The following is a 25,439-nucleotide window of genomic DNA, read 5'->3' on the forward strand; positions in this document are numbered from 1 at the left end:
ATTGTTTATTACAATCAACACAAAGTAATAAAATTATTCATTTTCATCTGAACTACATAAAAAATCTGTGCTCAATCTGTCTAAATCTGCTCTTTACACACATTTAACTTTAACATGAATAAAACATTAAACTTGATCCATTTTAAATAGTTTTTTTTCTTAAATGTTTATTTCATTTTCGTTTGCTTTACTTTACACATTAATAAAAAATATATGTATATATTTTGATCGGTAACCCAACCATCCAAGTCCAGTGTCTGTGTTTTTTTTTTTTGTCTTCTCTTCTATAGTTTAAATAAAATACGCACACAAAAAAAAAAAAACTAAAGTTAAAAACACAAAAAATTAAATAAAAATATTTGTTTGTTTGTTTTTTTTTTTAACTCTCTCTTTAATAATGTTAATAATACGCACTCGTAAAAATTTGAAATTGTTGCACACTTTGTGTGCAGTAATTAAACTTGATAAACTAAATGCCGAAAGAAACACAAATCGAAAAGGGAGATATGAGGAGAAAAATTGATATATAACTAAATAAATATCGATAAAGTTGCAAAGAATTTTGTTTTTTTTTGTTTTGTTTCACTAACAATTTATAAAACGGGTGGCCCCTAAACTCGTCGGCTGAAGTGTTCTTCTTTTGTTTTGTTTTTTTTTCGTATAGTGTTTTCTTAGTTTGTTGCTGTTGTTGTTGTTAAATAAACTTATTTAGTTGTTGGGGTTGTCATTTCTGATTGTTGATCTTTATGCAATTTCCATGCATTATTATTGCGCTGGAGCTGGCTGAGGCTGGGGCGCCAAACGATTAACAAAACCAATGCCACCTCGAATAATTTTCGCAACAGGTGGTGGTGATCGGGCAGCCAGAGTTTCAAAGGTAATCCGAAGCTCAGCAAAAGCAGTACGTGGATAGGGATTGCGACGTGAGCTATAACGCATAACCAGATACTGATAGTAAATGATTGGTGTCATCAGACCAGCATGGCTCCTAAAATGTAAAATAAATATAATATAAATATAAATTAATAAGATATAAATAAGGGTAAAATGTAATATCAATCAAAATAAGAGCCTTCAATCTTATTTACTTAGCGTTAATTTAATTTTGTATCATCAAAAGTTCAACCTGCAAGGTAGGCTGTGTGATATGTTAGGATCGATTTAGAATACATCCGACCTAGATATGTATCTTATATGTATGTGATCTGTCAACAGTCTGTCTAAATCTAAATGAATACTAATGAAACATTGACTTAATGCATTTTGAATACTTAACAAAGTAGTATTATATGATTAAAATTCTCTTTTAATCCAGAAACTTATTCGTTATAGGAATAAGAATCATCAAATAAAGATAAAATTTGTAACAACTGTATTTAAGACAGATTTCAACCTTTGAAAAAAGAAATTTTGCCTTCTAAGGAATATTTAGGGATGTCCTGAAAGTGTTTAGTATACAGATTTTCTTCGTTTAAGTATATCATTCTAATCTTATAAGTTTTAAACTAAAATTCAACAATTTTGAAACAGTTTTGGCATTGTGTAAGTAAACGACATGAATAGTAATGACAGGAATTGTTCTATAACTTATCTTCGGCTTCATATTTTCAAAAAACAAAATTATTGCAATGATTTAGCCAACGAAACTCACATAACAGCAAACAAAATGATAATTCATATCAATCTTATATACTTTTCCCAAAGGTAATCTACCACTACTTACATGAATGTTAGGATAATGGCATAAGGCATTATAAAGATCTCACAGAAAGCAGTTGCCTTCAAGATATTAGCAGCCTGGAATTCCACAATTGAGATAATGAAACGTGCACCCCACCAAGAGTTTTGACCAATAATCTGCAATGAACAATCAATATTAGTTAATACTTCTTTAAAAATAAGAATTTAACACTTACGTCCAACAATTTGAGCGAATAACTAGATGCATGTAGAACCGAATAGAGTACAACGGGTATAAGCACCAGCAGGGAGGGACGTATATTGAAAAAGATCAACGAATACATCATATAATGCCATGAATCTTCGGCAAACAGACGTGCCACAAACTCCCGGGTAAATGAAAATGCAGGAACACGTTGATGCAAACGAAGAGCCGAGATGGCCGCATTGGCCAATAGAACTTTACTAAAAGCGCTCTGTTGTGTGCTAAAAAGATAAAGATAAACAAAATATGATTAAGCAAACTGTTAAAACAAGTAAATATCCCTGGTTGAACTACCTATAGATAAACTAAGTAAAGACCAACTAAATGTGTATTATTATGTAATACCCTTTATGTTTCACGAATTGTAGTATAATTATGGCAAAAGTATTGATATGGAAAAGCAAAAGTGAAAATTGATTTAAAATTTATTTGGAATCCTTGGCTTCATCTTAATTTTCAAATTGCTTAGTATTGCGTATAATGTAATTTTCCCTACAATACTCAGATTACAAGATCAACAAGTCGTTGAAACTTAATTCACTTGATAGCATTATTAGGGCTTCTATCGTATAAATATATATATAGACACTGCTTTATAATCAACTTGGCAGGCAATAAGAATCGTAACAATCCGAGAAGGGAGTCCAAGGGGACACACCCACATCATTCAAATAAACTTCAAACTTTTTCGTCTGCCTTTACGCCCTTTTAATTCTTACCAAACTATTTTCTAGATTTTTTCATGATCTATGATCAATCACTGTCTTTCAATTGGTTACGAAATGATATTCATTCAACTAACTTATGATAGATTTAATTTATTTTAACGTGAACGTTTAATTTGTGGTTTTAAGTAGACATATCCATATCATATTGACCGACATCTTGGTGACAATAATCCCAAACGTTTTGACTAAACACTTTATGTTGAAGTCAATCAATTCCTTAGCTTTTAAGGTGACACGTGCTTAAACTCTTTTCTAATGCAGATGGAGAATTTGTGGTATTCCTTATTAACCTAAACTCTATAATAATTAAGGTATTAGTAAACTGTTTGTATATAGATTTGATCAATTTTTCTCTACTTTATAGTTTCGAAATGAAAACCTCGAGATGAAGACTCTTGCTAAGGCAGTAAAGGGTCTTAAGCAACAACTTAAGCACCTTGCGACTCAAATAAAAACCACCCAAAGATGTAGTAATCCAAAAATGCAAAATTTTTGCTAGTCATTCGATGGGGTTTTCCAGAGATTTCCCTTTTACTTACGTGAAAATGGGTATCACATAGCTGACAGCAAAGAAAATGACCAGCGCTCTCAATGCCCATAATGCTGAATCGATGCGATTTGTCTGGAAATGTTGTAACAATTTTGCTGTTCCATTTTGTGTTTGTGGTTGTTGTTGTTGCTGCTGTTGTTGTTGTTCCTGTTGCTGCTGGGATGATGTGTTCTCGGTGGAGTCTCCATTGCCGCTATCAAAGCGTGGTGTCTGATCACTCGATGTGCTCATAATGATGATATTTGACTTCAATCACTGCAAAAATCGTAATGAATAAACAAAAAAAAAAGAGTAAGAAATTATTTTAAGGTTACCTTTTTACCTTTAATTTTATTCACGCCTTATCAAAATAGCTTTGCTTATCGCCCGGCAATGTTTAATGACTAAACTTTAACTGCTTCTGATAAGGCGCTAAACTTTAACTGACTGACGAGCTGGTTTCAAAAGAAAAACCGTGTTAATTTCTCCGAAAAATTTCTGTGCAAAAACTTTCTAAAAACTTGAAACCCTTTAAAGTATTTTATTTTCAACATGAATTATAACTTTTTAAGAGACCTTCAAATGGCACGCGCTATGCTTTTAATTAACAATTTTTTCAAACTTATGAGTCGGGTCAGTTGGTTTTTTTTTTATTGCTCTTAAACCAGTCAAAAGGAAAGCTGCAAGAAAAGGGGGCGTGATTGTTTTAACACTTTTTGCCTGTTCAAAATGAGTTTGAACTCTAGGGGCAAGTTTTTTCTATGACCCTTTAACAATTAAAGTATTTATAGACGAATATGAAATACTCTAAGCTAGATTGCTTTTGTTTAAATCAAATGTGAAGGAGAAAATGTGCTTAATCTTCTCAGTCTCACAATCATTGGCTTGATAAAAGAAAAAATATTGAATTAAAACCCCTTTTTTTTGTAATCGCCAATTTTGGGCATTTTCTGATTTGCCTTTAGAAATAAAATTCCCCAGACAGTTGAACAAAATTGCGAATTTTATGAGTCACGCATATTTTTTATCTTTTGTAAATTCAAAAACAATTTTTGGATAAAATACATTTTTGATAAAATACAACAATTTCCAAGTAGAAAACAGCTGAAATTTTAATGAGCTTCTCTTTTTTAGGACAGCTGTTTAAATAATTTTAAGACCTATTGATACTGTTTTTAGTATAAAGTCCATAATAATATAATCTGCTGCCATAAAAAATCATAAATTTCATACAATTTCCTTATTTAGATGAATTACAAGTACTTAAAACTTCACTTGAATTAAAAATTTCAATCGAATCTGGCAGAAAGTGCCAAATTGTTTGTTAACAATGACCAAACGAAAAGCTAGCAATTAACTTAAGCGCTTACTAAACAAAATGAAAATTGTGTATAAAATAAACGTCTTACAACAACAAAAAAGAAATATTGTCAAAAGGTCGACTAGGAAATACCCTGCCAGAGTTCAAGTAGATGGTGTAATGGGCATGCGCAAAGAGACGAGATTTAAGCTGATCTTAATGTATGCCAGGGGTACACAGACAACGATTAAAGGGTATATAAGATAGTCGCATCAATTATTACAAGTGGAGATGTCACAATTGACTAACAACTAACCGCGCAATGTGTGTGTGTGTGTGTGTGTGTGCGTGTAAGTAAATGTAAGTAAGTTGTTACACAACTCCTGTCAAAATATTAACACACAACACAGACTGGAGAGACTATAGAGAGAGAGAAAGAGAGAGAGACTCATAACATTTAACTGTAAAACAAACAGGTGGCCAATCCTATAAAGAGTGAGAGAGAGTGTAAGTGAGAGTAGGAAACTTCTTTGTGTTGGCCGAGGTAAACCATAAAGTGCGACGGCGCAGCGTAGGCAGAGTGTTTGTTGTTGCTGGGAATATGATAAGCACTTTTGGTTGGCTGGTCATTAAACATTCATTTAAAATGCAAGATAACAGTCAATTTACCTAGTATGAGTGAAAGAACAAGTTGCAGCTATATGAAATTAATATTGATTTTAATTCAGAAGGTCCTTTAGTTGAAAAAAACTGGGACAAGTAATTATAAATGAATTTATATTCAAATGATGAAATTCTATGCTAAGGGAATATATGACCACGTCAGAGGTAGACAAAAATTAACGGCAACAACAACTAGCAAATTGTTTTGATTGACATTTGTTGAACTTCGTCTGAATATACATACATATATCTACATACATACATATACATATACGAAAGCCACATACAAATTTGATGATGATGTCGAGCCGCGCTCCAAATGCAGTAGCCCTTTTCGATGAAACAAGAAAAAAAGTTGTGAATTGAATGGTTTCCCCTTCTCAATAAAATGCTGGCCATTGGACTCAGAAGACCTGCATATTTTTGATATTTTTCTGTTAGTAAATTGGGTTATTGAGTCGGCTGATTGCTTCATTTAAATTGGGTTGCTGTGATTACTGCATAAAGAAAGTCGGCGGACAGGTAATCTCTAATGTGCAAGTACCCCCGCCTTACACCCTCGCAGACGTTAGCTTTGTGGTAAATATTAAAATATTTATTAAATATCTATTTAATCTACACTTACCAATCAAAAATTAACAAACGCACAGCACTGTTGTTGGGTCTCTTGTGAAAATGTGAATGAAAAAAATGAAATAAAAACGCGTTTTGCACGTAAATTTTTTTACGTCTTTTGGTCTCGTGTCGTCGATAAATAAATTTCTTCTATCGGTGACTTATCGATAGTACAGTCACAGTTCACTTCTGTCGTCATCGAAGTTGGTCATCAGCTGTTTTCCAACTTGTAAGTTATTTATTTCGGCGCGTTTCAAACACGTTTTAGTTTATTGTTTTTAAGTTTATGTATAAAAAGCAAAATTATGGATGATGATGACATTGCACTGCCCGCTGATACATTGGCCATTTTAAATGAATTTCTGGCCGAACGATCCAAACGTGAAGCCGATGAAGAAGAGCGAGTGGTAAACAAAACTGGAAGAGAAGCCAAGTTTGAAGAAGATTGGCAACTTAGCCAATTCTGGTATAGCGAACACACAAAAATTACTCTTCGCGATGTAGTGAGACAATTGGTAAAGGAGCATGGAGATAAAGACTTTACGATAGCCTTATTATCCTGTCCTTCCTTGTATAAGAATATCAAAGATATTCATGATAAAGGTAGTTTTATCTCAAGGCATATATTTTAAAAAGTTGGTTAACATTCTTTGAATAATTTTTCAGTCCATATATTTGAATACGACAGACGATTTGAAGCCTACGGATCTGATTTTGTTCATTACGACTTTAATTGTATAGACCAAAATGCCGATTATTTAAAGTCACATCATAATTCATATGATTTAATCATAGCTGATCCACCATTTCTTAGCCAAGAGTGCATGGAAAAGATGTCAAAAATTATCCTTAAACTCCAGCGTAAGGATAGTAATGCCAAGTTAATATTTTGCTCTGGTGAGGTTGTTGAACCTTGGTTAACTGCTTTGCTGCCAGTCCATAAATGCAAATTTCACCCTCAGCATGAACGTAATTTGGGCAACGAATTCGTTAGTTATGCCAACTTTAATTTAGACAATTATACAATTTGTGAAAATAAATAAAGCAAAAAATGTGTGTGTGTGGATAAAATGAACTCTATTTTGCGCTGGAATCCGTCGCTTTGCGTTGTTGGACTAATTCACGTAGGCCATCTTCTTGATCTTTTAGTGATTTTTGCAGAAATTCCTTCTTCTTTTCAAGTAATTCGATGGCATTGTCGCATTTCTCCTTCTTGACTTTCAGTTCATCACGCATATTTTGTACATCGGTCAGCAGGAACATACGCCCCACGGACAAATAGACCCTAAATGGAAAAAACGAATTTTAGACCTTAGACCAAATGAAATTTTTTTAAAAATTACCTTGTATCATCGGATAAATCACTGGTGCCCTTTTCCGTTAGTTGATATTTATGTTTGCCAGTCTTAACCATATCGCATTTCATATCAATCATATTGATCTTTTTTGTGGTTTCCAATTTGTTAATCTGCATCTCGGTGAAGGCCTATGTGAGAAAGGGATGGAGGGGTTGGGGGTGGGGATATGAATTGAGATGAATAAGCACGCGCTCAGAGCCGGTTGATTCATTTTACTAGCTTTCTTAGATGTTTACCTTCTTCAATTCCATATCCATTTGTGCCATTTTTCTAACTTATTTCTTGGGATAAATAAGCTTAAGTTAATTTTATTTCTTTTTATAAGAAATTTGAACAAAATTCAACACCTGCAAGAACTTATATATTTTTTCAGTGATGACAATTTTAGCCAGCAAAGTGTTATCGATAGATTTTACTCACTTTTGTTTGTTGCTGGGACGTTCTGAAATCCGTTGGGGGATTTTAAAACTGAAATATATAAAAAGATATGTAAGCAAGATTGTTTCTGCATTTAATTTTTTCTGTTTTCAATCTGGGCGCATTAAAAAATGTTGTAAAATAGCAATTCTTCAGTGAATTAAGCTAGATTTATAATATTTTGATAATACAGAGAAACCTTTTAAATATTACTTTTAAGTTTTATTTAATTTCGTAAAATTGTTGTTGCACTTTATAACAATAGTTTTAAACTTTACTTGGACTTTTCAACTGTAGCATTTACCACACAAAAAAGTCATCACTAATAGATGACCGTTAGACTAAAGCTTAACCTGTATTAACCTACATATAGAGTTCCTCAAAGGAAGCCGGGCAACTGCTTACATGCCCACAATGCCTTCCCAGTTTGCATCAGATTTTCATTCTATCATCGATATGGAACGGTGGCACAACAAACTGGCTGTTGTAACTGGAGCTAGCGGCGGCATCGGTGCCGCCTCTGCTCGGGCAATGTTGGCAGCCGGACTCCGTGTGGTTGGTCTTGCCAGGCGTGAAGCCAAACTAAAGGAACTAAAGGAGAGTTTGCCCAGTAATTTAAAGTCAAAATTTATACCGCTTCGTTGCGATGTATCCAATGAGGATCAAGTTCAAAGTTCATTCGATTGGATCGAAAGGGAGCTGGAAGGACCCGATGTTTTGCTAAACAATGCTGGAATAACTCGTGAAACTGAATTGGTGACACCAGGAAATACAAAAAAACTACGTGAAGTCATCGATACGAATGTGATGGCTGTTATTTGGTGTACCCGTGCAGCATTTAATAATATGCTTAAACGTGATGTAGAGGGTCATGTATTGATAATTAATAGCATTGCTGGTCAGCAAGTACTCAATTTTATTGATGTCCTGCCATCGTTCAATATTTATCCAGCTACGAAGTTCGCAATTACAGCCCTAACCGAAACGTATCGTCAGGAATTTCAATTGCATACAAAAAAAGTGCGTGTGACCGGTATCTGCCCCGGCGCAGTCAATACAAACATTTTTCCCGAAGAGATACATTTCTATGTCAAGGATATGGCTAGATTACAGCCAGAGAATATAGCGGATGCCGTACTCTACGCCCTACGAACGCCACCCCATGTACAGGTGAGATATTTAAATATCTAAACGATTTATTCACCCAGTTGACTCACAAACTTTCATGTTTACAGATCCATGATATCACCATTAAGCCAATGGGTGAACTATTTTAAAGCCTGTACCAAAAGTCTTTGTATCTTTGCCGAAGCAAAAATAAAAAAGAATAACAATATAAAATGTAACTATTTATGCATCTTTAGTCCATCTGTGATGCTTCCATATCGTTCTTAAAAGCAGCTAGTCTCTCAGTCAAAGCATCCTCGTTGAGTCTATGCATGCATAGAAATTGTCCGTTGAAAAATAGAACCGGAATATCATGGCGAAAAAGGCGTAAATAGCGTACATTTTCCTTTTTGTCGATGAAAACCTTTTTGAGTTCAAATTGACCGGCAAACTTATCTTCCAATTGGGCAACTAAATCATCACAGAGCGGACATGGTTCTTTTGTGTAAAGTGTGAGTATAGGCAGAACATGACCCGGTGGCAGTTCGGTATATCTAAAACAAAAGAAAATAGTTAATTATATAAAACGGTAAACTTGTTAGATCAAAAAACATACAATTTTTCTAAAACCAACACCAAACGGTTACCGTCAAGAGTTTCTATGACTGCGCAACCGAGATGGCCAGTTGGAAGGGAATGCACTAAATGCGTAAGCAAATGACTTGCCGTAGTATGTTGAGCTTCATGAATGCCTATTTGATGTGGTTCGAGCTGAGCGATTATATCAGCAGGAAGACGTGGTATTTGCCCTGGGCTTGCATCTTTTTCGGCAATTGTGACGAATTGCCAATTATGGACTGCTTTAGCTATAATGGGTTCAGTCCTATCGATTTTATAACGGGTCTTCACGTCATTTTCCTCGATAACAAATTCTAGTACCACGGCCAATGGCTGCAATTGAAGGCGGTCCGCATTTTCATATGTGGTCCAGGCCAAGGCAGCTGCTTCAACAGGTGCTGGAACCTCCTCATTCTCTTTATCATCACCTTTTTTCCGCCTAACCACCGGCTTTATCTCGCTCATTACCTCACTGGCCAATAGCCCTTCGGGCGGTAGCTTTAGCCCTTGACAACGCGAATCTCCTGTGATTATGCATTGTGGATCCTCATTTTGAAGTGATTGCAATGCCATTCGTACGGCACCAGCCGAACAAATATCTTTCTGCAATTTAAACGTTTGACAGCTCTTCAATCCTAATTCTTTGCCCATGCCTTCAAGCTCACTGCTGCACTGACTGGACGCGCACATAAACAACTTTTTAAATTCCTCACGAGGACATAAAGTTCTTTTTACCAGTTCATCTACTACCAAACCTGCTAACTTCTCTTCCTTGATAGCAGTGGGTGCTGGGGTGCGAACTGCTGCCGCAATAACTATAGCATTTCTCTTTGTTATATGATGGCAAAGGCGGAAAAATCTGTGATATTTGTTTGAAAATATATTTATACATATTTGTTTTAAAACTATTGAACCAATTCCAACAAACCCTCTTGGTGACTGCACACGAAACATTTTCTATTATGCACTATAAATAAATTAAACTTTTTTCAAAATAAATTTGGGATAAATTTCAAAATTTCTAATAATAAATAAATAAAAAATAAGTTCAATTTAGATACTGTGTGACCAAGCTGCTTTACCGGCGTTGTTTTCGATAACTGGTTGTTTGTATAGTCGAACGTTATAACGACATAAAAAGGTTTGAAGCATATTTGATTAACAAAACAAAGCATATTTTGATTCAAAAAAGTTAATTTTACAGATATAAACAAAAACACTTATAACTTTGACGTGTTATATTTTAAAATTATTTGTCATCGTATAAACTTTTAAAATCGATTTATTTTTCGATCAACACCAGCTGGCCTTCAACAGATGTTACTTTACAGTTGCTGGGTTGCCAAGAAAAAAAAAAACGACAACAATAACAATAACGGAGAAAGTTACTTTCAATTTTTAGGACTACCCTAACATATTTAAAAAACCAGTTATTATTTAATAGTTACCAAATAATTAAACACAACTTGATAATAATCGATCCAAAAAGTCCATTGCCCATCAGTTAAATCGTATACATTTGTGGCAATGGAAGTGACCTTCAAAAAGGCACGATTGGTAAATAAGCAAACTTTGCCAAATGAAAGGTCTTTGTCTTCAGACTCTTCCGAGTCTGAGAGCAGCCGGAGTACGGCTAGCTCAAATGAATGTCCCTATGGTTGGTGGGCACTGCCAGAGCCAGCTCTATTGAAGATCTTTAAGTACTTGAGTGTTTACGATTTACTTCAAGCGAGTTCAACTTGCAGTCGATGGAACGATGTTGCCCACGATGATTTACTATGGCGGAGTAAATTCCATCAACAGTTTCGAGCCTCTCCAAGCATTCCCCTTAAACCGAATGCCGAAAGTTGGCACTCGGAATATAAACGTTTATCCGTCCATACACCTTTTGTTCAAGCGCAACGTCTGGAGCCAACTGTAGAGCATAATCATGGACATACGCATCAGGTGCTACATGTCAGTTTTGCCCACAATGGTGAAATGTTTTCCACTTGCTCCAAGGATGGCTATGTAATAGTGAGTTTAACAATTTTCTATTTTCTTTGTTCTAGTCTTATATTTTTTTATCTGCAATGTCGTCTTAACTTTTTTTGTTGTTGTACCTTTTTGAACATTACATACATACATATGTATGTATATCTTTATATATTTTGTCTTTATAGTATCCTTTTATTGAGTTTTATGTATATTATATTCCACTTCTTGTAATTCTTTTAGATCTGGCACGCTGATCATCCTTGCCGGGAGAAATATGCGCACAACATGAAGCAATTCAGCTGGAAGTATACACAATATTCTCAATTCAATCAGACCGATACATTACTACTCGTCTCTGGAGTACATTTCGGATCACCGCAGTCTACTTCTGGAGAGATTGCTGTTTTCTATTTGGGTGAAACTGAGTCACATTTACGCTGTCGTGTCGTAAATCGACCATACGATATATTTGGCACATGGTTCAGCGATCAATATCTGATCTCGGGCGATTTGCATTGGTTGGCTCATTTGGTGAGCACATCCGTGCTCTGGTTGAACAAGGCAAATCAGGAAATTGATTCCGAACATGTGCCGGTAATGAATCAATTGTACAAGTTCTATAATCGAAATGCCAGTTCGGTGAGAGCCATAATGGTGGCTCGTTGTCCATGGTTGGATGATAGCAACGATCCTCTGCTATTAGATGAATCTACGGCATTAGGGGGAGAGGGAAAAAATCCACAAGGCGCTGATGAGGTAGATAAAAGCGAGGCTTCTACATCTTCCGCTGGGAATCCTTTGTCCCATGCAGCTAGTTTAAGGCATACTAGGAGTACCACGCCGGAGGATAATTTTCTGCCCGACATAGAGGAGAGAAAATATTCGCAAACGGGTGCGGGAGATGCCACCATACATTATCTAGATGAATATAGAACGGCGGCTGCTAGCATAGATGATGAACAGCCATCCAGTTCGACTGATGACGATGAGGACGATGATTATGAGGCCATGGATGTCCATGAGGAATACGATGAAATGGAGAATAGTGTGCCTAAATATCTTATCTTTTCCACTGGTTCAAAAACATTTACACCACACCAAATTGGCCTAAAGCGTATACGTAATGTTAATTTCCCGAAAAAACTTGATCCTGGTCCAAGCCTAAGGGAACGTATTGCAGCCAAAAAACTTGCCGAACAACAACAACAAGAACATCCACGTACTGATCCCGATTGGTGGGACTATGAGTCTGTTAAAGATCGTTTCGATCTGGTGGACAAAGTAATTGATCTTCATGGGCATATTATTGGTATGGCCCTCAGTCCAGATCATCGATATCTCTATGTAAATACGCGGCCATGGCCAAAGAATTATGTCATAACAAATCCATTAGAACCTCCGCCCATAGCCCAAGAGATTGATATACATGTAATTGATTTGATGACCCTTAAACGGGTTGGAAATATGTTAAAGGCCCACAAGGCTTACACACCAAGCACCGAATGTTTTTTCATCTTTCTCGATTGCTGCGAGGAGTATGTGGCCAGCGGAGCTGAGGATCATCATGCTTATCTCTGGGATCGTTATTATGGCATCAGTTTGGCGAAATTTCGGCACTCCGATGTAGTGAACAGTGTCGCTTTCAATCCAAGAGATTCGGAAATGCTTGTGACCACCAGTGATGATTATAGCATTAAGGTAAACTATATTTTGAATTCCGTATTAGGCCATAAAATTCATGATTTTTGTTTCTTTACAGATCTGGCGCTCAAAGGCCAAATGTCGAATTCTGAATATACCAATCAATACAAGTGAATCCTTCGAATTGAAGCCCAAAAATTAAAGGGTTTGCTAAGAATTAGAACCAAGTGCCTGCCCACCATGAAACATACAACTTAATTTTGATATATCTCAGTGGTTTAGTTTTTTTGTGTTCTATATAATATAATACATCTCTGTATATGCATAATGATGTTGTTCTCAATTCTGATTCGTAATTCCCTAAAATTTTACAGCGTTCTTAATTGTTATTGGCAAAAGTTGACTAACAAGTAAAAATTTGTTTCAAGTTTTTTTTTTTATAGAGAAGCTATGAAACAGAATTTAGAACAATCTATTAGGATAAACAAAATTTTGTTCAAATTGTTAAAGTTTTTGTATAAGATTAAAGTGTGTAAAGGTTTTTTTTGTTTCAAGATTCAGCTAGTCGTTCAAACTCATCCGGGGTTGGTGCCTCCTGTGTGGGAGCAGGTGTATCGGAAGGAATTGAGGAAGCAGCAGCTGCTGCTGCTGTTGCTGCTTGTGTTGACGTTGAGGGATCTTCGTTGGACCTCGCCAAAGGACACGACTCATCGCCATGATCATGACTGTGATCGTGATTGTGGTTTTTGGAGTTCTTCTTGCGCCTCTCGGGATGTCCAAAGCAATGCTCGCAATCCTCATCGTCTTCGGAGGAACTTTCGCCAAATGCCAAAGGTTTTCTGTAAATGCAGCAACCTGTGAAACCAATAGATGAAAGTTTTCATTCACGTAACTAAGTAAACATGATAAGAATTCAAATTTACATTTTGACTTTTTGCGATTCATATGCTCATTGTCTATGACTCCGGCATGAAATACCACCCGACGTTCATCGCGTGGCTGTTCTAGACGCAATAGAAGTGTTGGTGCTTCTGGCTCTTTATTGGCATCTCCTTCGTCGAGTGTTTTAGTTGAGCTGCCTGTTTCAGCTATTGGTTTTTGGGCCATATTGGAATTAATTGTGAACTAAAAATTATTTCATCTTCAGTTAAATGTGACTCGTTACTGTTGGCAAGTACCCAAATGATGATGGTTCATCACTAGTTCTAACTGTCAAGTGTCAAATGTGTCGTGTGTGCCGCTTTAGCAGTTTTAAGGCTAAATAACATTTTCATAACTAATTAATTTAGTGGCCAACTATTGCGATTAGTAAAAAATAATATTTATTTTACAATAGTATGTCTTATTTTTTCATAAATAAAACCAAAAAGGTTTCAATTTGATTATTAAATATGTTTTAAACAATATCAATATATTTTTAGCCGTTTCACGCTAACTTTATCTTACGTTAGTTTTTTATGCCAACACTGGCTGTCAGTCGTACCTCGATAATGGCTGCAATTGTGCGATTTAATTTGTTAACAAAACCGCAAATTGGTAAATAAAGGCCATAAACCTAGTTAAACCTGATAGCTTTTTAGTTAAAACGCGCTCTAGGCTTGATAATTAAATATAAGTCAAGTGGCACTAAGCTTGTTAAGTGGCTAAAATCAATAAGTTTTTATTACATAATTTTTGCTCATAGCAAAACAAACTCTGTGCAGAGATGTAAAAAAATAACTTTTCAATACGTTTCAGTTGCGGCTTTGCCTGCCAGTCTGCAGTTGCAGCGGCTACAGAGCACTCAAGCTCCACCACCGGGAACACCACCACCACAGACGAAGACCAAATTCGGTCCGCTGGCCGATGAGGACCGCATCTTTACCAATCTTTATGGACGTCATGATTGGCGACTTAAGGGAGCCTTGAAGCGTGGGGATTGGTACAAGACCAAGGAGATTGTTCTGAAGGGCCCCGACTGGATTATCAATGAGATTAAGACATCGGGCTTGCGTGGTCGCGGTGGAGCTGGTTTCCCCAGTGGCATGAAATGGTCTTTCATGAATAAGCCCGGGGATGGACGTCCCAAATATTTGGTCGTAAATGCTGATGAAGGTAAGACGAACTGAGATCCTTATTCTTATATATATCTATAATGTGTAACTTTTAGGTGAGCCTGGAACTTGCAAGGATCGTGATATTATGCGACATGACCCACACAAGTTGGTCGAAGGTTGTCTTATTGCTGGTCGTGCTATGGGCGCCCAAGCAGCCTACATCTATATCCGTGGAGAATTCTACAATGAAGCATCCAACATGCAGTTGGCCATTGCTGAGGCCTATCAGGCCGGTCTCATTGGCAAGAATGCCTGCGGCACCGGCTATGACTTTGATGTCTTCATGCATCGCGGCGCTGGTGCCTACATTTGCGGCGAGGAGACCGCTCTGATTGAATCGCTGGAGGGCAAGCAGGGTAAGCCCCGCTTGAAGCCGCCATTCCCAGCTGATGTCGGTGTCTTTGGTTGTCCCACAACTGTCACCAATGTGGAGACAGTGGCTGTGGCTCCAAGTATTTGCCGTCGCGGTGGACCATGGTTCGCCAGTTTCGGTCGTACTCGTAATTCGGGCACGAAACTATTCAATATCTCTGGTCATGTCAAGAATCCATGCACCGTCGAAGAGGAAATGTCCATACCGCTAAAGGAGCTGATTGAGCGTCATTGCGGCGGCGTCACTGGTGGTTGGGATAATCTATTGGGTGTCATTCCTGGCGGTTCCTCAACACCCATTATACCCAAAAGTGTTTGCGATGATGTGATTATGGATTTCGATGGTTTGATTGCGGCTCAAACATCTCTGGGCACAGCGGCCATTATTGTGATGGACAAGTCAACGGACGTGATTAAGGCTATCGCTCGTTTAATTTCCTTCTACAAACATGAAAGTTGCGGTCAATGTACGCCATGCCGCGAGGGTATTGGCTGGATGAACAAAATCATGACACGGTTAGTTAGATATTACTTTTCTGCCATATCATTTTTATCAATTTCTATTTTTTTAGCTTTGTGAAAGGTGATGCTCAGCCCGCTGAAATCGATATGCTGTGGGAGATTTCCAAACAAATTGAAGGACACACAATTTGTGCGTTGGGCGATGGTGCCGCTTGGCCGGTTCAAGGTCTCATTCGTCACTTTAGGCCCGAAATCGAGAAGCGTATGCAACTGCATGCTGGACAGCAGACAAAACGAGCCAGCAATTAAGTTAAAACAACAACAATGAAATAATGTTATAGCTAATTTTATTTGCTCGTTTACTATGCAAAAATAAAATGTAATATTCTCCAAACCCAATCAATTTAAATTTAAGCTTTTAATATGCTTAATTACAGCCTGTATATCCTCGGCATCGGCTGTTTGATATTTTGGCGGAAAACTGCACAGGCTCAAAGGACCACCGATTTGTTGCTCCACACCAGGATGATCCACACAGCGAGCGGGTATAAATTGATATCTATGGAGGATTAAATGGATTTGTATACACTTCTTTTGAAAGTTACATCAAGAGCCTACTTACTCTTTGGCTGCTCCACACTGCAGGATCGCCCACATAGCCATTAGACAAATCATGAAAGATCTTAAAAACATAATTATTAATCAGTTTCTCTAGATGCTTGCTCTGCCTTCAACGTTTAAGCAACAAATGTAAAAATTTCTTTTCTAAAGTCGAGAACATTTCTCAAGTCATTCTATCCGGCTTATTGTATATGCAAATCTTATGCAACACCTGGAAGATGCTTCGATTATTATACCCTAAAGTCCGAGATGCTTAAAAAGGTATAACCACTATATAGAAATAAATGTTTCTAATTTTAAAGTCTTATAAATAATGAAGAATATGAATAGTGTATCCAAAAAAACAGCGAGCCCAAAAATTTTTTGTAATTAGTTTCAATTATGTTTAATGAAACTCCCTATTTTTTTCTTGACCTTAAATATTACATTTATTTGTCAAAGGGTATCCCGAATTCGTGTGCTTTATGTAATCTAGCTAAAATATTTTTCCATATTCAATTTAAATAATGGCCTTATGAATTATTAATGCAGCGAAATTCCATTGTCATCATTTAATTATGATCTTAATATTTACACCGCTTAACAAAACATAGAATTTTTGAATTGTTTTTCTTGAAGAAAGAGTTCTGCGACTTTTTTAAGGCAAAATGTTAATCGCCTAAGCCTCGTCTTATAAACTAGTTTACACGAATAGTTAATCTCCGAATTCAAGGCGAAGATCTGATGGTGAAGTCCGCTTATTATACCATACACCCATAGGGTGAAATGGTATATTAAAGTCGCCAAAATGTATGTAACAGGCAGAAAGAAGCATCTCCGACCCCACAAAGTATATATATTCTTGATCAGGATCAACAACCGAGTCGATCTAGCCATGTCCGTCTGTCCGTCCGTCCGTCCGTCTGTCCGTCTGTCCGTATGAACACCTATATCACGGAGACTATAAGAGCTAGAGCCACCAAATTTTTTATGTAGACTCGTGTAGTATGTAGAGTGATCAAGTTTATTTCAAATTTTTGCCACGCCCCTTTCCGCCCCCGCAATTTAAAAAAAACGTTTATCTCAAAAACTATTCCAGCTAGAGACACCATATTTGGTATGTATATTTGCTTAGTAAATGCACACATTTTGTATGTATAAAAATTTTGCCACGCCATTTCCGCCCCCGTAATTTGAAAAACTTGATTATCTCGCGTATTTTTTTACCTCATGCAATCAAATTTGGCACACTTAAATTTAATACTAATATCTATCAAAATACCAAATTTGATCAAAATCGGATAAAAAACAGTCGAGTTATGCATATAAACGTTTTTCCATAAGGCTGGAGTTGGCCGTTGGCTGGTGGGGGCGCTAGGGTGCTCGTATGATTGAGTGAGCGAGATACTAAGATATGCTTGTAAGAAGCATGTGAAAATGCTTGAAATATTTGCTTTACTGGTGTATGGTATACCAAAGTCGGCGAGACGACTTACTTACTTCATTTTTCTTAAGCACTGTTTTCTAGATATTTGCGGAAAGCTAGTTTTTGGCACATAAATTGCTATATACCTCGTGAACCGTAATGCCCAAAATAAATGTAATTGGGAATCGAAAGATATTGAATTGGCCTTTACAATGATAAACTTTATGTGTTATGTGCAAAAAAATGTAAGTTTTATGAGCTGCAAGCAATCAAAGTTAAAAAAAAAAAATCCAAATTTTTGTGCCCTTTTAACAATAAAATAACATTTGTCCTTAGCATTGAGGTGAAAGGAATTACGTTGTCAAGTAATTGGATTACAAGATCATAAATTATAGGCTACAAATGAAAAAATTAAAGACTAAACGTTTTGAAACATCAAGGTAAACCATGATTGATACTTTTGGTCAAAAAAAAACGTTAAAATTCTACTTTTCTCCCTACATTGACAAATTTGGTCTAAAAGTAGTTCTCACAATTAGATTTCACATGATGACACATTTGGTCTACAAAAACTAATCTACACTCTTACATAAAGATGAGTCAAATGACACACTTTGCCTGACACTTTACCTGACACTTTGTCTGACTCTTTCAAAACAATTAAAACAGCCAAATACTAATTAAGTTTACATACGAAATTGGTGATATTAGCTCTCCTAGTCTCAGGAAATATTAAATTATTTAAATAGCGGAGGAGGAAGAGAAATAAGTTTGATCACCGTACATACCACACAAGTGTAAGTATTAAACTTAGTGACTCTTTCTCTTATAGTCTTCGAGATTTAGGTGTTCATACCGACAGACAAACGAAGGACAGAAGGACATGGGTAGATCGACTCTTATGTTGATGCTGATCAAGAATATACATATGTATACTCTTTTTTCACATATGTACTAGTAGTCTGGTGGCAGCGATTTTAGCAGGTTGAGTCGACTATAACTTGTGTTATGTTTATTAAACCTAACTAAATTTTGGCGATATGAATTTTGAAATTAGAAAACTATTGCATTAGTAAATTTCATGAAGATACTCCAACTCCTTCACAGATTTTTCGTAAAGTTTAAATTATATAGAAGAAGCCTAAATTGCAAGTTTCATCCCAATAGCTTTCTAAGCGTCTTCTTCTCGGTGTCACATACTCCAATTAAAAAATCCCTTCTGCAAGGGTATAAATAATTCGTTGGAATGTATGTACATATACTGCATTTTTTCAATATCAATGCAAACGGAAAATCAGAGAAAAGCAAGAATTATTAAAAGGCAAACGATTTCTTTAACTTCCTTGTTGACGCCTTCTACAAAACATAGAGTATTACAAGGCATTTCCGGCAGGATAAACACATTAGTTGTACATAAGTATATGCAAATAAAATACAATTTACTTTTTCTTTTGTAGTATGTAGTATATTTAATATTTTTTGTATGTTTTTTTTTTTTTTGCTTTTGTTTTTACCTTGTTTTTGTTAAAGACTTTGTAGTTAAAGTACAAAATGATAATATTAAAAGTTAGTTTGTTTTTTTTGTTTAGATTTTCGCCACCTTAATGAATAGAAATAGATAATTTTTATAAATATTTGCAGTCAGAGTCAGTTAAAAAGAAAACTATGCTAAGCTTAAGATAGTTGAAAAATAGATATAACTAAATCTATGTTGGCGAGAATTTTACAAAATCAAAGAGATTCGCAAAAGGGTGACAATTTACACTTGAAACGAAAAAATATATTTATGTATATATATTGTTAAAAATTGCATTTCACAAATTGTTAAAATCAAATTATAAGATTTCTTTACATTGTCACTGTTGCATATAGAAGAGTGTTTTTTTTTTTTTTTAAATTATAAATAATTATAAGTTGTTTTTTTTTTTTCATTTTCATTGATTCTTTTCATTTTTGAGGTTTTTTTTATGTTTATAGTTTTGTATACCCTTGCAGAAGTTTTTGAAAAATTCATAAAAATAAAATATCTTTCTTGTTAAATATAAATGTCTATTCTCGTTTGTTCCTTTTAAATTAAATTTAAAATAATCATTCTTTAATAGGAAAGATATATGAATCTATTTTTATTAAAACTAAGAAAACAAATTGAAATGAATTCCAATAACAAAAGCATAACCTTAGTCAAGTCAATTCATGGCAAGAGTATAAAAACTTCGGTGCACCGAAATTTGTTTTCTAGTTCATTTGGTTTTCATCGATTTAAAATTGTTTTTTTGCGTATTGCTTTAATTTTTGATGTAATTTTTTTTTTTTTTAGTTTAACTTTTGGGTGCTTAGTGGCTAAAATATATGAATTGGGCAGAGTTTGGTTTACAATTTGAAATGAATTTTTGTAACGAAACCCGAACCTGAGTCTAGCTTTTTGAAACGCACTGCAAGGAAATTGCACTATACAGGGTGTTCAGTGTATACTGAATCACTTATATATGTATATATATATATAATCTTCTTTTAAATTTGTTTTTGTTTAGAAAAAGTTTTTTTTGTTTTCATTTTTCGGTTTTTTGTATAAAGAATTAAGTCATAGAAATATGTATACAATACTTTTTTTTCACACATTTATATACACTTACATTGGAATTTGTTAATTGTTTCATAGAGTTTAAATTTAGTTTGATTAGAGTTCCATGATTTTAATTTTTAGTTTTTTTTGTTTTTTGGCTTAAAGCGTTCTTTTATTGCTTATCTATGAGAAGGAACATAGTACAATTACGTTTTCTTTTACTTTTTTTTTTTTTTGTTTTTTTTGCTTCTTTGTTATCAGCTTAAAAGACTAAACAACATTTCGAACAAGTCACTAGATGAGTTTACCATTTTTATTTGGTTTTTTCTTTCATGTTTTTATTGCATAGCTTTAGGCGCATAACAGGGTGTACATAGGTGTAAATAAGCGTTAACTAACACTGCTATGTTTTTGTTTTTCTTTATGTATATGTATGTATTTTTCTGTATGTATGTATGTAGTTTTATTATATAATAATTATATTTCTTGTATATATATATATATATTTATGTGTTATGTATGTATTATATGGTTAGTATAGTTTGTATAGTATATCCTTGACAGGAGCTATAAAGGATTTCTCAGTTTTTTTTTTTGGAGATCTGTGTGATCATCTACAGTTTGTTTTTATTTACTACTTTTCTAATATCATAATAATTTTCAGTTTTTTAAAGTTTCTAATGCATTTTGAAATGAAATCAAATTCTAAAAGAAATTTTCCAAATTGAGAACTACTATTTAGTATGGTTTCCTACAGAATTTTAGTAGAATTGTAGACTTGTAGATTTGTTTTCAGAAAGTAAATCGATAGTTTTAAGGGATTTTGAAAAACAACTCCTAGGTTATATACTATACTATAGAAAATTCGGTTAGCCGAAATTTGTTGTGTTATCATTTTGTGTTTCTTTTTACAACTAATTTTTTTGCATAAAGAACATCTAGATAGTTGAAAGTCGAAAGGGCGGTGAAAATGTGAGAAAGTTACCGAAGGGATAGAGATAGACAGATAGAGAGAGAGAGAGAGGGAAAGTTTAAAAAGAGGATAGGGGCTGTTTGGTAAGTAAAAAATATATGTATGTATGTATATATATATAGTAATATAGTATGTATGTATATATGTATATCAATTTTCTGTTTAGTTTAGTATCACACTAGTAGAGATAATGCGAAGAAGCCTGAGCTCTATACTGTTTCGGTGTTAGCTTTATCAATTTTGGATTGAAAGCCCCCAAAGCCGCCTCATTTGTGGACGAGGGGGGCGGCGGCACTGTATGCGAGCGAAAGCGCGATCGCAGGAAATTTTGCATGGAGCGTAGGCGTATAATGGGCGCACACGGCGATTGTCGAAGCGAATTATGATTTAGCGCCCAATAGATGACCGGACTAATGGCCGAATAGAAATAGCCTAGTTAGAAATAAGGGGAAAAAAGGATAACTTATAATTTCATCTTCCTGTTTGTTGAATACTCACCCAACAACAGACTAAAGTAGACTGAAGACTTGCTGCAATATTGCTTATAACCAAAATTCTTATAGAATATGCAAAAGACATGCGGCGCCCAGCAAACGATGAAAATTAAGGCAGATGCTATTAACATGTTGGCCAAATGGCGTCGCGAACGCAACGTCGAGGTCTGCGGCAATGGTATCCCAGGAGTGGCTGGGCCACGACCTCCGCCGCCAGATCGATGAATTCGTTGCCGTTGCGAATGGGCACGTATCTCACGCATGGCTCTAAAAATAAAAAAAGCAAATTAAAGAAAATCAATTAAGGCCAAGTTTGAATAAAAGATAATTATTTTGTTTTATTTCATTCAATGGGCAACAATTTCTGACACGGCTAAAAAATCGAATACATTTTGAAAGTATGGAAAAAACGATGGAAAACAATATACAAGAAATTTTTTCAATTTGAAAATCCTTAATCCTTGTTTTATTGTATTAAAAGAATCTTTTTACTAAGTAATAATGACAATAGTCTGATTAAGGATTTTCAAATTGAAAGAATTTCTTGTATATTGTTTTCCATCGATTTATGTATCTTGTATTATTTAGTAAAAAAAAATAATTACGACAAAATAGCTAAAAAGAAACTTTGCACTTTAAAATTTTTTGTTAAATTTCTTTTAATCAAATTACATTTTACAAAACCAAATCATTTTGGCCACATATAATTCGCGCAACATAGGATAGTATGGGCATTCCCTTGAATGACATATGTATTATTTAATTTAGTTAAAATATTCGATTAAAAACTGGCTAAAATTTATTAAGTGTTTTAAATAAAACCTAAGAATTTTCACTATTATTTAGCTATATGTACGAAGATAAGCAAGACATTGGGAGATAGAACAACCTTTTATAAATATAATCGAGGAATAATAATTAAAAATCGAGTAAATGTTTTTCAAATTCATACTTTCAATAATGGAGTTTAGCCTCTAAAAACAATTTTTTTTGGGGTATTTTATTTTTAACTTGTACAGTTTTTGAGTTCTTTTCAATTTCACAATATATATTTACAATTGTGAATAATTTTTGTACTTTCGGGACACATTGTAAAGGATATTAAATTAATAAAATTTGAAATGAAACTTATCGGTTCTAAATTTGTGTAATTTGAAATTAAAATTAAATTTTAAAAAGTCTTAAAAGAAAATAAAATACTTTACTGTAATATGAATTTTAAATAGTCTGACAGATAGAAATAACGAAAGTTGTTGATGGCTCTCAAAAAAATTAGCTCTTTGATTTCTGATGATTTGAATTTCCAAATTATAAATTTCATAAAACTTGTGCGTAATTTAAAACAAATTTAATAGACCAGATTTAGATTTAAATTTACCTCGGTGATATGGGATTGCTAGAACGATATGAGCCCGGTTCCAAGGCTGTTCCCGATCCCGGCAATCGTGTCTGTAGATTGTGTAATTGTATATCTCCAGGACTGACAGCAATTGGACCTCCTCCTCCGCCATTTCCATTGCCATTGGACGTCTCATCGGCGGTGGTGGCTCCACCACAGGCGGCCTGTTGGGCATTCGCGCAGCCCGTCACAATAACCATATGAGTCTGTCGTCTCAGTATGGGCATGGGCAGTGGCAATTCTCCATGCGCTGCTCGAGCTGTCAATGATAGGGCGCATAGTTTACGGCGCACTCCATAATGATTCAGGAGGACACCCAGTCCTGGCAACACAAACACCGCAATCGTGTGAAAGATGATAAATGACATGAACATGGCATTGGCACCAAGATCAGATGTACAACTAATGCTGACTGGATTCGGTGGTGTTGTATTTGTGGAACCGCCATTGAGAGCACCTCCAGTTGCTCCCTTTATGATGACCGATTTGGCTATGATCTTGTAGGCAAACAAAAATGGTGTACTAATGGCAGCCGATGCCAGCCAAGAGAGCATGGCCAAGGAAACATGAAGATATCGTCGCTGACGCAGTTGCGCCAATCGGGGATGTTTAACGGTGGCATAACGATCCAACGACAACATGAAAAATGAAATGGTGCTGGCCGCCACCGGCATTACCTAAGAAGAAAGGATTTCAAACAAAATTATTAAAGAAAAACATCTGACCAATTTTATAATACCCTCTGCAAACCCTTGCAAACTTAAAAACCTTAAAAACTCTTTGCCACAGAAAATATATGAACAAAATTAAGGAAAAGGAAGTGGGGACCTCTAGGATGAAAGTTGGCCTATTGGCCAATCAGATGGAATAATGGTCCACATCACCAACCTATCCAAGAGGGAGTCTGAAGGGTCTGAACTACCCCCAAAATGTCAATATTTGAAAGATTTTTCAACTTTTTTTCATCTCTTTATAGTGAATCTTCGAAGTGATAGATCAATTTTGATAAATTCATAATGCTACAAAATCTCTTGTCTCTTAAATTCGAAAATTAATGAATTTTCATAGCCAAAAATAGCTGATCAGACTCCTCCCAAAAGAAACTTTCTAGATCCGTTGATGATAGAACAAGGATTATCTTTAGATAAGCTGGGAAAATCTCGAAAAGGATCTTGATTTTGAAACGAGTTATGATCGTAACACGACAAAAATTTATAAAAAATGAATCAAAAATGGATAATTTTTTGAAAATAAAGTGGCCTGCCCGAAGTACGGACCAAAACACAAATATTAATTTTGGGTTATAGTGAAGGAAATTCCTTTCCAAGTATGATACGCCACCGATAGTAATACACGATCTTTAAGATTTATCTGTTAGTTCAAGTAATTTATCGACTCACCTGAATGTAGTGTATGAGCTTGCACAATAGTAGAGGAAGCGATCTAGTCCTTTGATTCATGGCCAAATTCAAGAGTGTTACTGGAGCTGATATACCCGTAACCAGTAAATCTGCAATGCAAACGGCCAGGAGCAAAGGATTCCGCAAACGGACCGACGATGCCGAGCACAATGTGAGAACTAGCGTGGAGTTGCCCACAACACCGCCAAAGACCACAAGGCCATAGCTAATGGCAAGCATGAGTAGGGTAAATGAGGATATGGCATTTTCCGTATCGCCGCCAGCAGCGTCCAGATCATAAGGATTGTTTAAACTGAAATTGCCATAGTTATCGTAATCGAAGTCATGCGATGATGATGATGATGATGACGACGATCCTCCACCTCCAGCGACGCCGATATTTGCAGGTACAGTTGCGCCATTACCGCCATAATTGTTTTGTTCGAGCAGTGAGTAATATAGCTCAGTGGTATCGATGCCGTTATTATTGTGACGTCGATATGTATTCTCCCACCATTCCTGCAAATTGTTGCTATTCATTGCTTCGATTGATGAACCACTTCCAGTGACTGCACCGCGTCTTGCCGCAATCGTATTTGACGATCTTCGATGTCGATGTCTTCGATTATGATGATGCGTTTATCTGGCCGACTCATTTCATACTAAAAGGTGCTGCCTGGCAGAATAATAGAAAGAAGAAAAATAGAATGAAAAAAAAGGTAACCAAAGTAACAGTAAAATGCCATCATCATCAGT

At 35.4% G+C, this 25,439-nt stretch overlaps 10 protein-coding genes across 11 annotated transcripts; 4 read left to right on the forward strand and 6 right to left on the reverse strand.

Moving 5' to 3' along the window:
* Positions 1–362: 362 nt before the first annotated feature.
* Positions 363–5,915, reverse strand: LOC6642630 (Krueppel homolog 2). Its single transcript, XM_002065290.4, has 5 exons — positions 5,791–5,915; positions 3,213–3,478; positions 1,917–2,166; positions 1,724–1,857; positions 363–988 (listed from the first exon to the last, which is right to left on the reverse strand). Exons 2-5 carry the CDS (start codon positions 3,452–3,454, stop codon positions 766–768), a joined length of 849 nt encoding a protein of 282 aa, XP_002065326.1. The 5' UTR covers positions 3,455–3,478; positions 5,791–5,915; the 3' UTR covers positions 363–765.
* Positions 5,916–5,971: 56 nt separating this feature from the next.
* On the forward strand, positions 5,972–6,851 carry LOC6642631 (protein-lysine N-methyltransferase CG9154). The gene is made up of 2 exons (XM_002065291.3): positions 5,972–6,383; positions 6,447–6,851. Exons 1-2 carry the CDS (start codon positions 6,086–6,088, stop codon positions 6,821–6,823), a joined length of 675 nt encoding a protein of 224 aa, XP_002065327.1. The 5' UTR covers positions 5,972–6,085; the 3' UTR covers positions 6,824–6,851.
* On the reverse strand, positions 6,767–7,524 carry LOC6642369 (prefoldin subunit 1). The gene is made up of 3 exons (XM_002065292.4): positions 7,375–7,524; positions 7,124–7,266; positions 6,767–7,065 (listed from the first exon to the last, which is right to left on the reverse strand). The coding sequence occupies exons 1-3, from the start codon at positions 7,402–7,404 to the stop codon at positions 6,858–6,860; spliced, it is 381 nt and encodes a 126-aa protein (XP_002065328.1). The 5' UTR covers positions 7,405–7,524; the 3' UTR covers positions 6,767–6,857.
* Positions 7,525–7,892: 368 nt separating this feature from the next.
* Positions 7,893–8,853, forward strand: LOC6642370 (farnesol dehydrogenase). The gene is made up of 2 exons (XM_002065293.4): positions 7,893–8,725; positions 8,791–8,853. Exons 1-2 carry the CDS (start codon positions 7,961–7,963, stop codon positions 8,830–8,832), a joined length of 807 nt encoding a protein of 268 aa, XP_002065329.2. The 5' UTR covers positions 7,893–7,960; the 3' UTR covers positions 8,833–8,853.
* On the reverse strand, positions 8,734–10,397 carry LOC6642371 (glutaredoxin-like protein C5orf63 homolog). Of its 2 annotated transcripts, XM_002065294.4 has the most exons (3): positions 10,209–10,397; positions 9,279–10,139; positions 8,734–9,216 (listed from the first exon to the last, which is right to left on the reverse strand). In XM_002065294.4, exons 1-3 carry the CDS (start codon positions 10,232–10,234, stop codon positions 8,916–8,918), a joined length of 1,188 nt encoding a protein of 395 aa, XP_002065330.2. In that variant the 5' UTR covers positions 10,235–10,397; the 3' UTR covers positions 8,734–8,915. The 2 variants fall into 2 exon arrangements, with proteins under 2 accessions (XP_002065330.2, XP_023031431.1); XM_023175663.2 differs by lacking the exon at positions 10,209–10,397 and having other exon boundaries at positions 9,389–9,475.
* Positions 10,398–10,608: 211 nt separating this feature from the next.
* Positions 10,609–13,454, forward strand: LOC6642372 (F-box/WD repeat-containing protein 5). Its single transcript, XM_002065295.4, has 3 exons — positions 10,609–11,296; positions 11,498–12,955; positions 13,017–13,454. The coding sequence occupies exons 1-3, from the start codon at positions 10,808–10,810 to the stop codon at positions 13,098–13,100; spliced, it is 2,031 nt and encodes a 676-aa protein (XP_002065331.1). The 5' UTR covers positions 10,609–10,807; the 3' UTR covers positions 13,101–13,454.
* Positions 13,157–14,088, reverse strand: LOC6642373 (uncharacterized protein ZK945.8). Its single transcript, XM_002065296.4, has 2 exons — positions 13,822–14,088; positions 13,157–13,753 (listed from the first exon to the last, which is right to left on the reverse strand). The coding sequence occupies exons 1-2, from the start codon at positions 14,003–14,005 to the stop codon at positions 13,449–13,451; spliced, it is 489 nt and encodes a 162-aa protein (XP_002065332.1). The 5' UTR covers positions 14,006–14,088; the 3' UTR covers positions 13,157–13,448.
* A 266-nt stretch (positions 14,089–14,354) lies between these two features.
* Positions 14,355–16,227, forward strand: LOC6642374 (NADH dehydrogenase [ubiquinone] flavoprotein 1, mitochondrial). The gene is made up of 4 exons (XM_002065297.4): positions 14,355–14,434; positions 14,636–14,992; positions 15,048–15,882; positions 15,939–16,227. Exons 1-4 carry the CDS (start codon positions 14,356–14,358, stop codon positions 16,135–16,137), a joined length of 1,470 nt encoding a protein of 489 aa, XP_002065333.2. The 5' UTR covers position 14,355; the 3' UTR covers positions 16,138–16,227.
* On the reverse strand, positions 16,159–16,536 carry LOC6642375. The gene is made up of 2 exons (XM_002065298.4): positions 16,451–16,536; positions 16,159–16,387 (listed from the first exon to the last, which is right to left on the reverse strand). Exons 1-2 carry the CDS (start codon positions 16,519–16,521, stop codon positions 16,228–16,230), a joined length of 231 nt encoding a protein of 76 aa, XP_002065334.1. The 5' UTR covers positions 16,522–16,536; the 3' UTR covers positions 16,159–16,227.
* Positions 16,537–21,138: 4,602 nt separating this feature from the next.
* Positions 21,139–25,359, reverse strand: LOC6642173 (alpha-2A adrenergic receptor). The gene is made up of 4 exons (XM_002065299.4): positions 24,684–25,359; positions 23,263–23,960; positions 21,889–22,151; positions 21,139–21,822 (listed from the first exon to the last, which is right to left on the reverse strand). The coding sequence occupies exons 1-4, from the start codon at positions 25,221–25,223 to the stop codon at positions 21,569–21,571; spliced, it is 1,755 nt and encodes a 584-aa protein (XP_002065335.1). The 5' UTR covers positions 25,224–25,359; the 3' UTR covers positions 21,139–21,568.
* Between the last annotated feature and the right edge of the window lie 80 nt (positions 25,360–25,439).

Source organism: Drosophila willistoni (genome assembly GCF_018902025.1).
Source record: "Drosophila willistoni isolate 14030-0811.24 chromosome 2R unlocalized genomic scaffold, UCI_dwil_1.1 Seg167, whole genome shotgun sequence".
In the NCBI taxonomy this organism is placed as follows: Eukaryota; Metazoa; Arthropoda; class Insecta; order Diptera; family Drosophilidae; genus Drosophila; species Drosophila willistoni.

What these genes read in the sequence shown, in the direction of transcription:
- LOC6642630 (XM_002065290.4), bottom strand. Translation starts at nt 3,454, where the DNA reads ATGAGCACATCGAGTGATCAGACACCACGCTTTGATAGCGGCAATGGA. An exon ending in TATGTGATACCCATTTTCAC is followed by an intron (nt 2,167 to 3,212) that starts GTAAGTAAAAGG and finishes TTATCTTTTTAG; the next exon opens with CACACAACAGAGCGCTTTTA. An exon ending in GCCATTATCCTAACATTCAT is followed by an intron (nt 989 to 1,723) that starts GTAAGTAGTGGT and finishes TTTACATTTTAG; the next exon opens with GAGCCATGCTGGTCTGATGA.
- LOC6642631 (XM_002065291.3), top strand. Translation starts at nt 6,086, where the DNA reads ATGGATGATGATGACATTGCACTGCCCGCTGATACATTGGCCATTTTA. An exon ending in CAAAGATATTCATGATAAAG is followed by an intron (nt 6,384 to 6,446) that starts GTAGTTTTATCT and finishes ATAATTTTTCAG; the next exon opens with TCCATATATTTGAATACGAC.
- LOC6642369 (XM_002065292.4), bottom strand. Translation starts at nt 7,404, where the DNA reads ATGGCACAAATGGATATGGAATTGAAGAAG. An exon ending in TGGATATGGAATTGAAGAAG is followed by an intron (nt 7,267 to 7,374) that starts GTAAACATCTAA and finishes TTTCTCACATAG; the next exon opens with GCCTTCACCGAGATGCAGAT. An exon ending in GATTTATCCGATGATACAAG is followed by an intron (nt 7,066 to 7,123) that starts GTAATTTTTAAA and finishes TTTTCCATTTAG; the next exon opens with GGTCTATTTGTCCGTGGGGC.
- LOC6642370 (XM_002065293.4), top strand. Translation starts at nt 7,961, where the DNA reads ATGCCCACAATGCCTTCCCAGTTTGCATCAGATTTTCATTCTATCATC. An exon ending in GAACGCCACCCCATGTACAG is followed by an intron (nt 8,726 to 8,790) that starts GTGAGATATTTA and finishes TCATGTTTACAG; the next exon opens with ATCCATGATATCACCATTAA.
- LOC6642371 (XM_002065294.4), bottom strand. Translation starts at nt 10,234, where the DNA reads ATGTTTCGTGTGCAGTCACCAAGAGG. An exon ending in CGTGTGCAGTCACCAAGAGG is followed by an intron (nt 10,140 to 10,208) that starts GTTTGTTGGAAT and finishes CAAATATCACAG; the next exon opens with ATTTTTCCGCCTTTGCCATC. An exon ending in GTGTTGGTTTTAGAAAAATT is followed by an intron (nt 9,217 to 9,278) that starts GTATGTTTTTTG and finishes CTTTTGTTTTAG; the next exon opens with ATATACCGAACTGCCACCGG.
- LOC6642372 (XM_002065295.4), top strand. Translation starts at nt 10,808, where the DNA reads ATGGAAGTGACCTTCAAAAAGGCACGATTGGTAAATAAGCAAACTTTG. An exon ending in CCAAGGATGGCTATGTAATA is followed by an intron (nt 11,297 to 11,497) that starts GTGAGTTTAACA and finishes TAATTCTTTTAG; the next exon opens with ATCTGGCACGCTGATCATCC. An exon ending in GTGATGATTATAGCATTAAG is followed by an intron (nt 12,956 to 13,016) that starts GTAAACTATATT and finishes GTTTCTTTACAG; the next exon opens with ATCTGGCGCTCAAAGGCCAA.
- LOC6642373 (XM_002065296.4), bottom strand. Translation starts at nt 14,005, where the DNA reads ATGGCCCAAAAACCAATAGCTGAAACAGGCAGCTCAACTAAAACACTC. An exon ending in GAATCGCAAAAAGTCAAAAT is followed by an intron (nt 13,754 to 13,821) that starts GTAAATTTGAAT and finishes TTGGTTTCACAG; the next exon opens with GTTGCTGCATTTACAGAAAA.
- LOC6642374 (XM_002065297.4), top strand. Translation starts at nt 14,356, where the DNA reads ATGCCAACACTGGCTGTCAGTCGTACCTCGATAATGGCTGCAATTGTG. An exon ending in GGTCGTAAATGCTGATGAAG is followed by an intron (nt 14,993 to 15,047) that starts GTAAGACGAACT and finishes TGTAACTTTTAG; the next exon opens with GTGAGCCTGGAACTTGCAAG. An exon ending in ATGAACAAAATCATGACACG is followed by an intron (nt 15,883 to 15,938) that starts GTTAGTTAGATA and finishes CTATTTTTTTAG; the next exon opens with CTTTGTGAAAGGTGATGCTC.
- LOC6642375 (XM_002065298.4), bottom strand. Translation starts at nt 16,521, where the DNA reads ATGTTTTTAAGATCTTTCATGATTTGTCTAATGGCTATGTGGGCGATC. An exon ending in CAGTGTGGAGCAGCCAAAGA is followed by an intron (nt 16,388 to 16,450) that starts GTAAGTAGGCTC and finishes AATCCTCCATAG; the next exon opens with ATATCAATTTATACCCGCTC.
- LOC6642173 (XM_002065299.4), bottom strand. Translation starts at nt 25,223, where the DNA reads ATGAATAGCAACAATTTGCAGGAATGGTGGGAGAATACATATCGACGT. An exon ending in AGCAATCCCATATCACCGAG is followed by an intron (nt 22,152 to 23,262) that starts GTAAATTTAAAT and finishes TTTTATTTTTAG; the next exon opens with AGCCATGCGTGAGATACGTG. An exon ending in CTACTTTAGTCTGTTGTTGG is followed by an intron (nt 21,823 to 21,888) that starts GTGAGTATTCAA and finishes ATTTCTAACTAG; the next exon opens with GCTATTTCTATTCGGCCATT.